Source organism: Parus major, chromosome 12 (assembly GCF_001522545.3).
Source record: "Parus major isolate Abel chromosome 12, Parus_major1.1, whole genome shotgun sequence".
In the NCBI taxonomy this organism is placed as follows: Eukaryota; Metazoa; Chordata; class Aves; order Passeriformes; family Paridae; genus Parus; species Parus major.
Window position 1 is genome coordinate 17,174,721 of NC_031781.1, and position 15,074 is coordinate 17,189,794.

At 42.0% G+C, this 15,074-nt stretch overlaps 1 protein-coding gene across 2 annotated transcripts in view; it reads right to left on the reverse strand.

Annotated features, from left to right (window-relative positions):
* Positions 1 to 15,074, reverse strand: part of PDZRN3 (PDZ domain containing ring finger 3) — a 129,580-nt gene that overhangs the window by 18,846 nt on the left and 95,660 nt on the right. Inside the window, exon 1 of one of the 2 annotated variants that reach the window (XM_019008113.2) lies at positions 11,437 to 11,638. The exons of the other annotated variant lie outside the window; for it this stretch is intronic. Within the exon in view, the coding sequence (XP_018863658.1) occupies positions 11,437 to 11,505 (69 nt within the window). The 5' untranslated portion in view covers positions 11,506 to 11,638. Of the gene's footprint in view, positions 1 to 11,436; positions 11,639 to 15,074 lie in introns of those variants that run through there. 2 annotated transcript variants of the gene reach the window in all.

Below are 15,074 nucleotides of genomic sequence, written 5' to 3' on the forward strand. Positions count from 1 at the left end.
TGGTTCCTAAAAAACCTGCAGTAAGTGCCATAATATGTGGCAAATACTGAACAGTGAATAGTTTGTAATTACTTTTTTTTTTAAGCATTTCCCATCTCAGCACACCAATGATACTATTTTCCATTAAAGGGAAATGAGGATGGCAATGCTAAATATTTGGATAATAAAAAGCAGTAATTCCCAAGTCTGCTTATGCATAACAGAGATAAATTGCTATTTAGTCTAGAAAAAGTAGCAGGTATTGGTATTTTATTTTTAGTAACACAAAAATGGTGCAGAAGAGAAATATACTGGGATGATCTCAATAGCCTGATTTCTGGTGTCTGTGTAGTAATTGTCTCTCATCCTGAGTCTGGCAAATAGGTGATACTAATATGCTTAGTTTCCATCTGGAAAATTTGTTACAATTGTCAAATAATTATTCCCAGTGCTTAAAAGCCAAAAATTACATAATAAATAAATAAATATGTACAGCTTTGATTTGTTAAAAAAAAAGGGGGACTTTATATTTCTAGACTTTATCCTAATGCTGCTGAATTGTGCTCAGCAATTTTTTTTCCTTATAAACAGCTACATCTGAAATAACACAGAAAAAAGAAAAAAATTCATGCACACTAATGCTTCAGAAACTGCCAAAACCTACAAATATGCATAATTTCTGAGGAACACACCACGTGACAGAGACAATGGGATCTTTCATGGCACAAAAGATGGATAAATTAACTTGTCTGAAAGGGTGAAATGATTAGCTTTTGGACTTTCTTAGCACTGGAAATACACTGAATATGGAGAAAGCTGTAGATAAAGTGCAGTGACTGGAGTTAAACAGAGGTGAGTGGACTCGGATGAAATTTGTGGTGCAGCCAGACAGTGGGGTCTGCATGAGGCAGGGACACAAATACTCTGTATTAGGACCAGAAAATAAGTAAATAAGTAAATAAAAAACAGTAAATAAGGAAGGGATGCTTGATTTTTATTTTTATTTTTTACTAGAAGCTATGCATTGATTATGAAATGGAAATAGCATTTACAATATTTTATTTTATAGTATGTACTGTATGTTCTTCTGCACTAAAGTAGGCTGGGGAGAGGACCAAGAAATCTGTAGAGGCAGCAAGAAATCTATAGCTAAAAATGGCATAATCTTGTCTGGGAGGTCTGTGTCTCCTGGAAGTTTTAATACTTGGAATGAAAACAAAATAGACACTTGAGCTTGATTTGATGCTCACTGGAGTCAAGAGGTGTTTTGCTTTTTCAGTGCCTCAGCTCAAGCTCTGACTGAGAGAGGACATTAACAGCAAATCAAGAAGTTATGAAACCCAGTGTGCCACCAGCTTTCCCTGGCCAAACTCAGATAAGGGAAAGGAAAATGCTGCCATGGTCAATTAAGGTAGAAGTGATGTATATTTGTAATTGAGAAAAAGAGAGCTGATGCCCAAAGGCAGAAGAGGAGAAGCTATGGCACAAATCCAAATGAGTGACCCCAGCAAAGAAAGAAACAATGTCTTAAACTCTCATTTTGATCATGGAACTCTCATTAAGTCCTATACCCAAGAAGTAAATGGTCAGAAAAATAAACAGGAATTAATTAAAGAAGAATTTTAAAAAAATCTGATGTTGCATCTGGCCCCAAATGGAAGCAGCAGAACTTCATTGAGGAACCATAAACACCAGGTGGAATTGCTGAGGAACATCCCATGACACTTTGGGAGGTGAGAATGCAGCAAATACGTGCTGTAGTTTGAGATTTGACTCCTAAGAGCCATGAAAAAGGCTGGAAATGTTTGAGTGCTACCTTGGAGATAAAAGGGTAAAACCAGGCAGTAGAATTTTGGGGGGATGTAGGGTTGATGAGACCCAACCCCTTCCTGAGTCTGTTTTCAAATCTCTCTTAGTTGGTAGCTACATGTTAAGTAGAAAAAACAAAGTGGTAATTTGTGATCAGTGATGCTCTCAACAAGGAGAAAAGGGGAAAGAAAAAGCCAGGAAAAACCCTTATATCTCTTAAGGCTTGTGAAGAATTTGCTCCGCCTCACTAGGAGATGGCTTTCCATATAATTTTCCAGGGCTGTGAGTGTGTAAGGATTGGATATACAATGGATTCTCTCTGCTGGAGCTGTACAAGGCATTTGGCATCTCTCCTGTTGAAATCTCCTTTTATTAATTCTGGATATGTCACAGTGAAATACCTTTTGCAAAGACAGATTTTTGCACGTTTTTATATTTATGTATGTGCTTTTACTTTAACAATTATTCTACTGAGAGGTTGGGGATCCTCCAGCGATTCCTGAGCCAAGTGCCACTGTTTAGATGCTAATTTCCTGAGGTCAGAATTGGCACAGGGTCCAGAGGCTGGAGCCTTCCAGCCTTCACACTGTGAGGACAAGGCTGGACCTCCTGTGCAAGGCAATGGGAATTTGCAGCCAAGGTTGGGATGGCAGAATTGTTCTCTGGTACAAGAAAACACATTCTTATTTTTGTTTGAGGTATGAGGCAGGATAGTACACGGTTGTGCTATCATAAATGTCACTTTATCAATAGCTGCTGTTTAATTATTGAGCAAGGTAAGTGATTTACCTTATTCCTCTGGAAGAGAAGGCTAATTAATTGCCACTTTTTAATGACAGACATAAATTAGAGGCTTTCAGGTATACCAAAATATGTCACTTGTTTACAAGTGGACAAAATTTCCTCCTGGTTGCAACCAATTCTGATTTTCTTTTCCTTCTGATACAGTGCTTATGGAAACCCCAGTAGTGGTGGGTTTGTCTTTTCCTGTGAGAGCAGAATTAACACACCTGGGTTCTCTACACAGGGATGTTCCTGGAGCTGATTCCCAGTTCCCCACTTGCAGCCACAGCAGGAGCACACAAGGAGCCCCTGTGAGGGGACATTGGGACAGGGCTGTGGCAGGAAAGGGCTGGCAGAAGAGAAAAGGGGGGAGGATGCTCAGGGAATGAGCAAACATCATCTGCAGTAGTACAGATGAAGTGACTCTGGGCACTGGTGGAAGTAGTTACTGAAAGGTTGAGAAATCCCTGTGCAGAACAGTGTAGTTATAATTATTTTGTATTTTATTTTTGCAGCAATAGCATCTAACATTGTTTTCTGGATGTTGGGAGCACACAGCAGAAACCAGACGGGTTTCAGTAAATTATTTTTTCCCATTAATTTAGACTGATTTCTGTGGGTTTAATGCCATGCATGATAAACATTTGTATGCATTGTACAGCTTGTTGGCTCTTCTGTGTCTCACAAATGTCACAGAGAAAAAAACTTTTTTGCCTAAGAATGAGTAAGCAGCTTTTCTTTGTAGAAATTCATGCAAATCCTTGGGAAGTGCACTATAAAAATGCTAGTTCTGTTAGACTACAGACGTCTGTGCTCCATTTAAAATGCTCTTTATGGTCTGATTCACTTCTTTAGTGAGTTCTTAAGGAGTCTGCATACTAAGAAAAAGCAGCACAACTTTAAAGATTTTTATAGGAGCAAGAGCAGCAAAAAGCCCATTTTATAACCCCCCTTTTCCTCAGGAATTGGAGAAAAAAGGTTCAAAATATAGGTTAATTCTTCTTGCAGCTCCATCTAATCCCTCTTTTATTTCCCTCATATGTACAGTCTCCCTCTTTTTGAAAACCCCAGAATTATATTGTTTAGTAATAGACTGTTTCCATGTGTGTGCACTTCCCTTCCACCTTGCGAGCCATCCATGACAAAACAGTTCAGAGCAAGGAAAAATTCTTTCCCTGAAGAGCACAGAATACATTTGTTCTCCAAACCGTTAACTTGCAAATGGAAAATCTTGGGAAAAAGACCCTGGAAATAAAGGAATTTTTATTTTGCTGGTAATTAGCACATTTACGTATTACCAAGGCAGAGCCAGGACTGTCTGCAGCATACTAAGATGCTCTTGGTTGGGTTCTCAGGCTCTGCTCCTGTGGATCACTACTCAAAATAAAACCACAGGGAATTTTATCATTTGCTTCAATAAAAACACAGAGAAATGCTGGGACTTCTGAGACTCTTCGACTTTCGCTGGAAGCAGTTTAAGTGGAGCCCTTTCTTTCCCAAATATGCATTAATCACGTTAAATGACTTCATATCAGGGCAGAAATGCTTTTCCTTATTTTTTTAAGTGATCTTTTGTGTCTCTTTTCACGGTTTAATAAGCCAGGTCCATCTAGAACACAGGCAGAAGTTTACAGGCCTCCCCTTTTAATGCCCCTCTGCCATTTCTGCAGTGTGACCCAGAGGGGGCCAGTCAATGGGATCTCTGAGTGAGGTACAAATGAGCCATAAATAACCATGAATTACTAATGACTGGGATTCAGCAAGTGTAATTACCCGTTTTCTCACATCCTCTGCTTTGTCCACCTCTGGCACTGCATCTCCAGTGTGGCTCCTTGGGAAATGCCCTTGTCCTTCCCACATGCACTTTTCCCAAGAGGCAAAACCTGTGTCTGTGTGTTCCTCTAGCACAGCAAATTGCAGATTTTTGTGAATGACAACTTTGAAAAAGCTGTGTATTCTATATTAACGTTTAAAATAAAACACAGTGAGAATGAACAGCATGAAAAAATTAAAACCCTTCTAGCTGGGGGGCGATGTTATGTGGATTCAAGTTGAATTTGAGTAGCATAAGGAACAATTTCTGTACTGAATCAGACCAAAGGTCCCTGTAGAGCAGCACCTTTCTCCCACAGAAAAAGGAAATGGTCAAAGCTAAGATTTGGAGGGGGTTTTCCCCTGCTGTGGCCTTTTGGCACTCACAGTTTGGTAAAGGCAATATTTAACACCATGCCTCAATTAAAATCAGAGTAGTACAAGTTTCTGGTGAACAGCCCAGCACCTCAAATACTGCTGATATAATTTTAGCAATGTATCAGACAATGCAAGCACACAGCAAAAGCCAGTTCTGCCCCTGGAGACCTGCTCCAGGCAGTCAGACAAAAGGAACCTCGTACAGATGCGAAGATGAAACACAGAACAAATAAATGATGTGCCTGAGGTGACAGCAGGGCACAGCACAACTGAAACCTCCCATCCCATCTCCCAGGCACTGTGCTCAAGACCATTCCAATTCCCAGCACCTGTTTTCACACTGTTGTTCACTATTTGTAACTTTTAAGTCCATCTTCCCACTCTCTCCCTTCCTCCACCAATGCCTCAGTGGTGCAGGATGGGGAAAGAGCAATTTTGGACAGCTCTGAAGATCAGCTGTGATGAAGAGGGTTATTGAAGCTGGTTCCATGAAAAGATGGAGACAACACCCAGTTCTGCTCTGTGGGAAGCCAGTGGCAGATCTCAGAGGGTTTCTCAGTGAAGTCCTGCTGCTTCAGGAGCTTTGGCACCTTGGGCTTCCCACCAGCAGAGCTGAAGTGGCTGGAGAACACGAACCTCAGAAGGGCTCGTGTAGGCAGGAGTCCCACCATCACCCCCCTCCATGTGCCATGGCTTCTCACAGTGTGACATTGATAAAAACACCTGCATTTTCCTCTGCTTTTGGCTAAAACCAGTGGCAGTTACACAGCTACATTGGGTCAGGTGCAAGAGCTTCTGCTGAACGCTGAATTTAAAAATTCTTATCAGCTATGATCTTCCAACATATGAATAAAATGATGTTCAGTTTCCACTTTGCAGGAATGTACAGGATGCTGGTTTGAAGTTGCAAAAAACCCTCTTGTTGCAATTCCATTGAAGATTTTGTTATTATTTGAGATAATTTTGATATTTTAGTGCCCAGTTCCTCTGCTAGTGGACAGTATGTCCAGCCACCTGTATGTCCCTACCCAGTGCTCTGATTCTGACCATTTGTGTTTCAGATGGTGGCATCTGGCTTTTTGCCTAAGGATATTCCATTATTAATAGGAAGTTTTTTCCTCAATTCTCACTGCTTAAATTAGTATTGTAATATTTCATGTTTATGTATGTTTGATATTATTTATTCTGCCCCTCTCCTCTCAAATCCCTGACTTGTGACCAAGTTCCAAGGGGCCACTTGGATCTTCTCCCCTTGACCCACCAAATCTCTTCAAGGACCAGTCCCAGTGTTCCTGTGACTGTAGAGTTGTCCTGTCCCACTGAAAATGAAGCCTGACCTTTTGTTCCATTATTAATGAACACAAAACACATTTATTGAATCTGCACTTTTTCATTACTCCATATGTTTCCTTTTTTCCCAGCCCATGTCTGACATGTGACAGTAAAGCACAGAGTGATTGTCCCTGGTGCCTTCTCCCTTGTGACTTCTTGCCACCTGCTTCATAGCATTAAACAGATGTGTAAGTGTAAAGCATCACAAAACTCAGCCCTTCAATCATTCATCATTTAAAAAAAAAAAATCCTAATAAATCCACGCTGTGGCTGAACATTTTATCTGCCCACTGTAAAGATGAAAGGCACTGTAGATTTTAGGAAGATTATTCAGCAGTGAGACATTTTGTGTGCAAAGTAGATCAAATTATGCATTTATATCGCAGGTGACCATTAGGCATTTGTTTATTTCACATCAGGTCTTGTTTATGTTCCTTTAACAGCCAAAATATTCCTCTAACTTTATAATAAAGAATATCTTCCAGAGAAATCCTAACAGAGGCATTGCATTATTCATCATCAAGTGAAGAGGAAAATTTCAATTGCCAGTTTCTGGTAAATGTCTAATTAGGAAAGGGGACTTGTGAGCCACAGACAGGCGCCACGATCATTAAAGGGCAGTTTTCTGAAGATTATGAGTCTCCAGTCTGTCAAGCAGAGTTTTTCTACAGCTGAACTAATTCTGCTGTAGAAAACCCCTTCTAGAACAAAGCCCTTGGAATTAACATCTTGTTTAAGCAAACACATGCCTACTTTGAAGTAAGTGTGATAGGTTCACAACTGTTATTGAGGTCAAGTTTAATGGTAGTGAAGTGACAGAATTGAACTTCAGCACTAGTTTTAATTTCAGCTGCAGCACAGGCTGCACATACAGAGCACTTGAAGCCATACACTGTATTTCAAGTAGAGCAGTTCCCTATAATTGGCACCACCACTTTGGTCTGAACATGGAAAACTACTGAAATGTAGAGAAACTAATTCTCTGGCTGCCCAATTAAGTTTGAGGGTGTGAAAAGCATATGTACAGAGGCAATTATTTCTGTTTCCCAAATCTTACAGTTTTGATTAGTTTTTTTTTTTTTTTTTTGAGCTGAATGTTTACTTTGGCAAGGCTCACTTTGGCCCTCCTTTAGGATAACACCATTGCTCAGTAGGTTTTAAGTCTAGTTAGACTGTTTCCTTGAATTAGGCTTTCTTCCTGATTGATTATTTTGGTCTCATTTTCTCAAGTCTGAACGTGCGAATGGAATTCTGATGGGGAAGGGCCCCTTGCTGGTGATTAGCTCAGTGCAGCAGGTTTGTGTGGGAGTTCTGCTGTACAACAGTGCCCTGCAAGCGATGCCACTGGAAGCTGCCAATGGAAAACAGCCTTGGCTTGTTCCTCATCACTGCTGACCTCTCGTTAGCACACAATTTGTCTCTGACCTCGGTGCTTATATAACCTTGGCCACAGAGCATCTCAGGCTGGTGTGAAACACAAATCCAGCTTGCCCACTATTGTTTTTCACCAACACTGTCACTTTTCCACGTCTCAGGGACGTGCCAGGCCAGGAGCATGAGTGAGGCTTTCAAGTTTCCGACAGGCTGAAAGATCATGGCAACAACTGTTTATTTATATATGAACTTTAGTATTTGTGAGGGGTGCCAGCTCAACAATCACGGAGAAGAATCTTCTGACCTCAGCTCAGCTGAGCCAAGGGCAGTGGCAACGTGAGCTTGTTTCCTGCCAGCCTGTCCTTAGCCTGGAGGGACAGCCTGGGCTCTGTGCTCCCTCACCTCAGGCTTTCTCAGCTGCAAGTGCCAGTTTTGATGGGCTTTTCTTATGGTATCTGCCAGCACTGGCTGAACTCCATCATCTTCAATCCCAGGGAACAGTTTTGAGCACTGCCCATGCAAGTTTAGAGGCATCTGTGATTTAAAATTCTATATTGACATCCTTGGAAATTCTTCCAGGGGAAGGTGTCCCTGGCCATGGCAGTGGGGTTGGAATTACAGGATCCTTCAGGACCCTTCCAAACCATTCTGTGACGCTGTGAGGATTCTATAAAACCCTGTGTCCATTTAGGAAATGATTTTACTGTGTGTTTACCTCCCATACTAGGGGCAATGTGTGCTTAGAGTGAAACAGGTACCCAGAAAGTTCCTTAAATTGCAGGCTTAAACCTTTTTTACTCTATTTTGCACGCTCAAAAGCTCTATCTCAGATGACTCATTTTTATGTAAGTTTCCTCCAATTGAGTTTACTTTTTGGTCCCTTACAAATTTTCATACAAAGGGAAAAAGCCCTTATTTCTGTTCTTGTTTATGTAGAGTTGACATTGAGGAAAGCACATTAGGAACCTGGTGTTAAACACCCTCTTGATTTTTTTTTTTTTGCTTCCCCCTTCTCCCTCCACTTTCACAACTTTTAGTATCTTCTGAAGAAGATTTCCATTTAACTAGATACCCAAAAATCTAATAGCACATATTACTTCATTTAATATGCTGAATTCAGCTGGGAAGTAAAGCCTGGGCTTACATCTAGGATGGGATATGCACCCCAGTGCTGCCACACACCCGTGGTGACACTGCTCTGCATCAAGGCTCCAAGCTGCCACAGTCCCCTCTGTATTTGTAGCACAAAGCATTGATATGCACAGCTACAACAGGCTCTAATGACGAGGTGTCTTAATTTGGTTTTTATTATGTGATTAAAGGTACAATAAGGTAAGTGCTCAACAAGAGGGAAGACCATTGTTCTGCATCATTAAGCTCACAGCGGCCCAAAAAGAAACTGTAGGCAATGTGCCAAAGCCCTTAATGAAGAGGATCTCTTTGAATTATCTATGGATGAGGAAGGGATAAAGCCTGAGCCCTGGTATATTTGATCCTCTTTGAGCTCACTGTTAGAGGACTTACAGAGCCAGCCATACTGGACCTTCTGGAATTGTAATTCATGGAAGCATTAATTTCCCAGCCACACTAAAGCTCTTGGCCTGATAGAAAAAGTACAGTTATGCACTATTATTAATTCCTTCAAGTGTTTTCTGAATTCCTACATCTTGGAATCATGAACTTTTAAAATATAAGGCTAAGGAGCTTTATTTGTAACGATGCTCAATATTCCCTAAAATTGAGTTATGCAAATTTTGTCTAACTCAGATTTCTTAAATAGCAATGCCTTCTTATCACATGATATTACGTTGTTATGTCACATGGATGACACAAAAAACACTGAAAGAGACATTTTCTACTGTTGGCAGATTTTGAAACTTTTATCTTCTATATTCTGTAATAAATGGCAGTGATCCTTCATCTCCCTCACCATTAAATTGCCCTGGTGTGTAGGTTACATGAGGACGTATTTTTATAGTTGTAGTGACATATAATTATCTGGATGTACTCCATAAGCTATAGAATTCCCTCCCTCCTATCTTGCAAAAGAGAGAAATCAAAGTAGACCCCTGTTAAAATAATTTTGCACAGTTATTTATATTCTAGAGTAATCAGGGATTATAGTCTTAAATAATTCAGGTTTTACTATGCTAGAAATCCCAGTTTTACAGGATTACATGCACCTTTCACTTCTGTGGAAACTGGGGGTATTCCAACAGTGTTTCCCAAAAGACTTCCATATTTAATGAGGAGCACTGGGCACTCACACAGGCTGCAGCACTTTGCAGGTTGATGAATTCTAAAACCAAACTCCTGCCAGGGATCCGCACCTGCAGCTGGCACTGGATAGCTCAGTCATCTCAGATATCAGCAGGAACTGTTCCTGGGACTGATTTCAGGACATGTATTTAAAGAATGCTGTCCTGCATCTGTTGGGAGATGTCAGTAAGTTGCAAAGGTTCTGTGCCACCTTCCCTTCACAACCAAAATTGAGCAAGCTTCCTGAGCAATCACAGCGTTTGTGATCAGCTGCTGTCTCAGTCTGTCCTGCTTGCTGTGCTCCTGAATGTGACTCACTGACAGTCCCCAAACCCAGACTGCCCAAAAACGTGGCAGGATAAGGAATTATTCCCCCAGCCACTGCTGTATCTGAGCAGAGCATTCACACAAAGCACACCTGGCCCCAGGTGTGCTGCTGCAGGCAGCATCTACAACTGCTTCTCACTTCAGAACACCGTCCCAAAAATCTGACTACTTCCCCCTAAAATTCCTCCCCCCCATCACATGCACAGCAGCTTAGCAAGTGGAAGTGTGCTGGTATAAATAGAAATGACAGTCAACATGTCTTTCTATTTGCTCCCACAGGTTTTTTTTTTATTCTGTAAAGCGTCAGCGTCCTTTGGGTGAGCGAGCGAGAATTAGATCACAACTACGTGGTTAAAATTTAATCACTTCCCTACTAGCCTAACATACAGACCACATCTTTTATTCACTTTGTTGTCAGTGACATCAGTATCTGGGATCAGCTGCAGGTGGGAAGGCAGCAGGACACGGGATTGCTGAGCAATTCCCTCTGCCGGCAGCACGGAGCAGCGCTGGGAATGTCACCCGGCAATTGTCACTTATCCTAAACCACCTCAGGAACGGCAAGGGGAGAAAAGCACAGCTCCAAGGATCTGGGCAGGGTCTGTCCATCCAGAATCTTTGTACAGACAACCCAATTCACCTTTTCACTGTTGACTATGCCTGCATTTCCAGAGAGATCTGCAGGAATACATCCTGAAACACCTGGCCATCACTTTGCTCCATCCCGCTGCCTCAGTCCAAACTGTACTGTAGACTTGACAGAGTAAAGAATTTCAGAGGCACACAGAAGGAAAAGCAGACACAGGAGATAAAGTCTTTGTAATAGAGGTCGATGTGTTAATACATTCACAGTAAACTTCTCAGAAGGTGCATTTGAGTAATTTGGTATCTAAAGATCTGTAGGGCAGTAGTTTTAATCTGTTTCTTAGTTGTTATTTTTGCACCTCAAGGTACAACACCTGCAAGAAGTAGGTACAAACTCCCAGTGACAGGCACAGACCAGGCTGAGCACACAAACAAGTGGCTCCAGGCACTTGTAAACAGGTACAAAACCTTCCTCATGCATCTTTTCCACTTGTGCAAAGAGTGTGTGACCAAGCCATGATCCCTGACAAGAAACTTAACCTAATATACACTGGAGAAATGAACACAGTCTTATTTCGTGATGAAAGTTTTGTGAGAAGTTTGATGAACAATAGCTACATTTAAATACCTGATGTTCTGCACATGTGAATGGGAAGATACAGGCTAAACCCATATATCATTATCACACAGATTTCAAACAAGGCAAACCCACTTTCATTTCCAGCTCCTGGCACTCCAACTTCCCTGCCCTTAACAGCGGCCACAAGCCTAAAAGAGAACGAAAATCTAATTCTTTACCTGACAAACTTCATACAGTAACTTGTACTGCTCTTCTGGCTTCTGCAGAGTGCACAAACTGCATCCCATGTTTAAATTCAAGCGGCAGAGAGGCTCTTCCTTATTCCCGCGAGCAGCCAGAGCGATGCCTGTGGCCAGCACGCATCCAGGTGGGGCTGGGAGCCTCAGGTGGGGCTGGGAGCCTCAGATGAGGCAGATGAGGAGGCTGAAGGCAGCAGGGAGAGCTGTACCAGGGAGAACTATACCAGGGAAAGCTGTACCGAGGAGCTCTGCCCGTCCCCGCTCGCAGCTCCCTCCCTCTGCCTGTGCCGGAGCCCAGGCACGGCTATATACCGCCACTCATGCATATTAATCACCCTCATTGACTATTCATAACTACCATACACAAGCTATAATTGCCAGCTATGACAGCTGAAATTTCTCTAATTAACAGGCGAGTGCTTCAGTAGCAGGCATAATAAAGGACACTAACAATTTTGTAAACCGTTTTGTAGCAATTACAAATAAACACGACTGCGTTTTTTACTACGGTCCCTCAGGATAATTCCTCCCGCATTTCGGCAGGCTGGAAGCAGGGTTTAAACGTAAGGCACAGCGAAATGAATGTCACGGTACGGAACTCAGCTCTGCTGAAGTTGAATATGCTCAGTAGCATTTATTTCCCTCCTGGACTGTGGTGCTATTTGAGAGGCTCAGTTTTACAGCAGCAGCTGACTGAACTGGGTGTTTAACAGGCACAGCAGAGAAAGGCATCTCTGTCCCTGAAAGCCTCCACAGCCTTAGGACCTGGCTGCAAAGCAAAGAAGATCTATGTGAATGTATGTGGATTTAGGGGAAAAAAAAAAAAAAACAACAAAAAGAGCATATTTTATTAATATAGATTAGCTTTAGATTAATACGTATTCCAAGTGAAAAATGGCCATTTATGCTATCAGCTCCCATTGTGTATGTGAGTGGTGTAAATGACAGGTTCACATATTATCTGTGATATTAAAAATATAAACTTTATGAGAGTATAAAAATATGTACAATAAAATCAGAATGGCATTTATGAGTACTCAGCATTTGAGTGCGTAGATCTGCATTAAACCTGTACCACAGATGTAAAGGGTAAGACAGCAGTGAACTGCCCAATGAGCTAGAAAAGTACTCATAACTCATAGGCTTTATGGATATTTTCCAGGCTGTGAGAGGCACCACATTGCACTGGGAGTGTGGATTGACCACCATTTCCCCAGTTGTTTAAGCATTCAGAAGGGGGTGCATTTTTATAACCTCACTGCAGCCCATTCTGCTGTAAAGAAGAGAAGAGGACAGAGCAGGCAGGAGCGAGACCAAGGGTGCCATTCCCACAGGCATTGCATGGAGAGCCTGGATGGATCCTGGGCCCTGCTCATCTAACTGCTTTTGACTAAACTCTGTGAGTTTCTGTGGATCACAGGGAAATGCTGTGCAAGGACCATCTTTTCTGTCCAAACTCTGTACCCAGGTGTTTGCTATTGGGATCCTGTAGAATACTCAGCTCTTGCTCCAATGGCACCAACTCACAGTTTGCATTAAAATGTTCATTTACTGCAATGCAGTTCATGCTTTAGTACAACTTTAGCAAACAGAGACTGACAAGAAGGGGTCCCTTGACTCTGAGGCTTTATTCTGGTAGCAAAATTTGCCTGCCTACAGAAAGAAACAAAGAACAGAAAGAAAGGAGACATCGTTTCAGCGGTGTCTAGCAACAGGACAAGAGACAATGGGCACAAATTGAAACACAGGAAGTGCTAGCTGAATATAGATATAAAATAAAAAATTAGAATTAAATTAAAAATTTCTATAGATAGAAAAAACTTCTTTCTTGTGAGGGTGGCAGAGCCCCGGAACAGCTGTCCAGAGATGCTGTGGAGTCTCCTTCTCTGAAGTTATTCAATACCCAACTGGACATCACCCTGTGCAACCTGGATGACCCTGCTGTGGCAGGGGGGTTGCACTGGATGATCTCCAGGGCTCCCTTCCAATCCCACCTGGGACTGAAACCCTTGCCAAACACCCAAAAGCAAGCAGGAATTTTATCCTTGGGCTGTGACTGTGCTGCTTCCCTGTTGAGAGAACTGCTGCCATGGTGGCAGAAGTTGCAAGGCTGGAGCAAGGCAGAGGAGGCCTGGATGTTACTGCTGCCCTCAAGGAATATTTCATATCCCTGGGCAGATATGTCACTCATATAGTGCAGCTTTTCCAAAGCCAGTGACAGTGAATCTTGAACAACTGGAACATTCTTGCATGAGGGGACTAGAGTTCCCTGAGACCCTGAGAAAAAGATGATGATGATAAGTGAACCAAATAAAAAAACCTCAGACTCTATGGAAATTGTAAAAAAAGTTTATGGCTTTGATTAGATAATTTTTTGGTAATGTAATTTGATTAAGCAACTTAAGGTAAAGCCTCCAAAAAATGTTGTCTGTGATTCTTCTTAAATGCAATTAAGTTTCTTCTAAAATACTAGATGCCATTTAAATAAATGTTAGTGTTCAGTTCAGGTGGCTGAGGTCAGTCAGGAATTATTTTTTTAGGAATAGCATGCAGCTGGATCTGCTTAGAAATAAACCAGAAACATGCGGGATATTTAATTTCCAGTTTCAACGGAAACACACCTATTTGTTATTTCCCTATAGCAACGTGATAGACTGCAGGAGCTAATGTTTCATCTGATTCAGAGAGATAATCCCCAAGTCAGGCCAGGAGAATAAACCCAGCAGAAGACTTGTTTTGATGTGTGAGTGGAGGGTCCCATAAATGTGATGTTTGGGATTCTCCAGCTGCCACAGCCCCAGCAGCAGAGAGCTCAGCCTGGTAAATGAGCTGCTCCTGGAGCCAGGCCAGTGCCCATCTCACTGGAGATGTTTCCATTATTGAAATATAACTTGTATCTCATCTATTCATCTCACAGGCAAAAAATGGCAGCACTGCCTTGGGTCAATATGGACTGATTTTCAAAGCTCTTTGCCAAACTTTAAACATTTGGGCTGTAAACTTGTGTTCTGGGCTTTGTCCAGTGCTGATTTCTGCCTTTAATGGTACACTTGAGCTGAAGTTTCAGTCATTTCCAAGAGTAAGATTACAGGGAGAAAATAAAAAAAAAAGTTTGTCTATGTTCTGAAATTCTGGATAATTTCTTTAGGAGGGTTTTAGTATCAACATAATTTGAAACAAGAATTTGAAGTTTGGCACCGGGATGGTTTGCGTTGTCCCTGTGAAATCTGCTAAATTTGGTCAGCTCCTCCTAAGCTGTTGCAATTTGTGTGTTCTCAGCACAAAGTTGGTACAAGCTTCCAGTTTAATTCCTGTGAGACTTTCAGTGAGCTCAGTGAGTGATGCCAGGTCTGGGCAGGCCAGCTCAGTTTCCTGGTGGCTCTTTGTGAGGTGGGAGGACGGGTACCAAGAACAAAGGGATGCTCCCTGTGCTCCCCTCTGTTGGACCCACCCAGGCAGGGAGAGCTGGATGTTAATTATGTGATTTGTTTTATAACATATTGACCTCACAGAACCCCTCCTCACCACCTGCTGTACCTGGGGCAGGTAAACCCAGGCTTCCCTCGGCGTGCCCGGGTCAGGCAGCTCCTTATGGGATCTGTGGTGGGCGCTAAGGA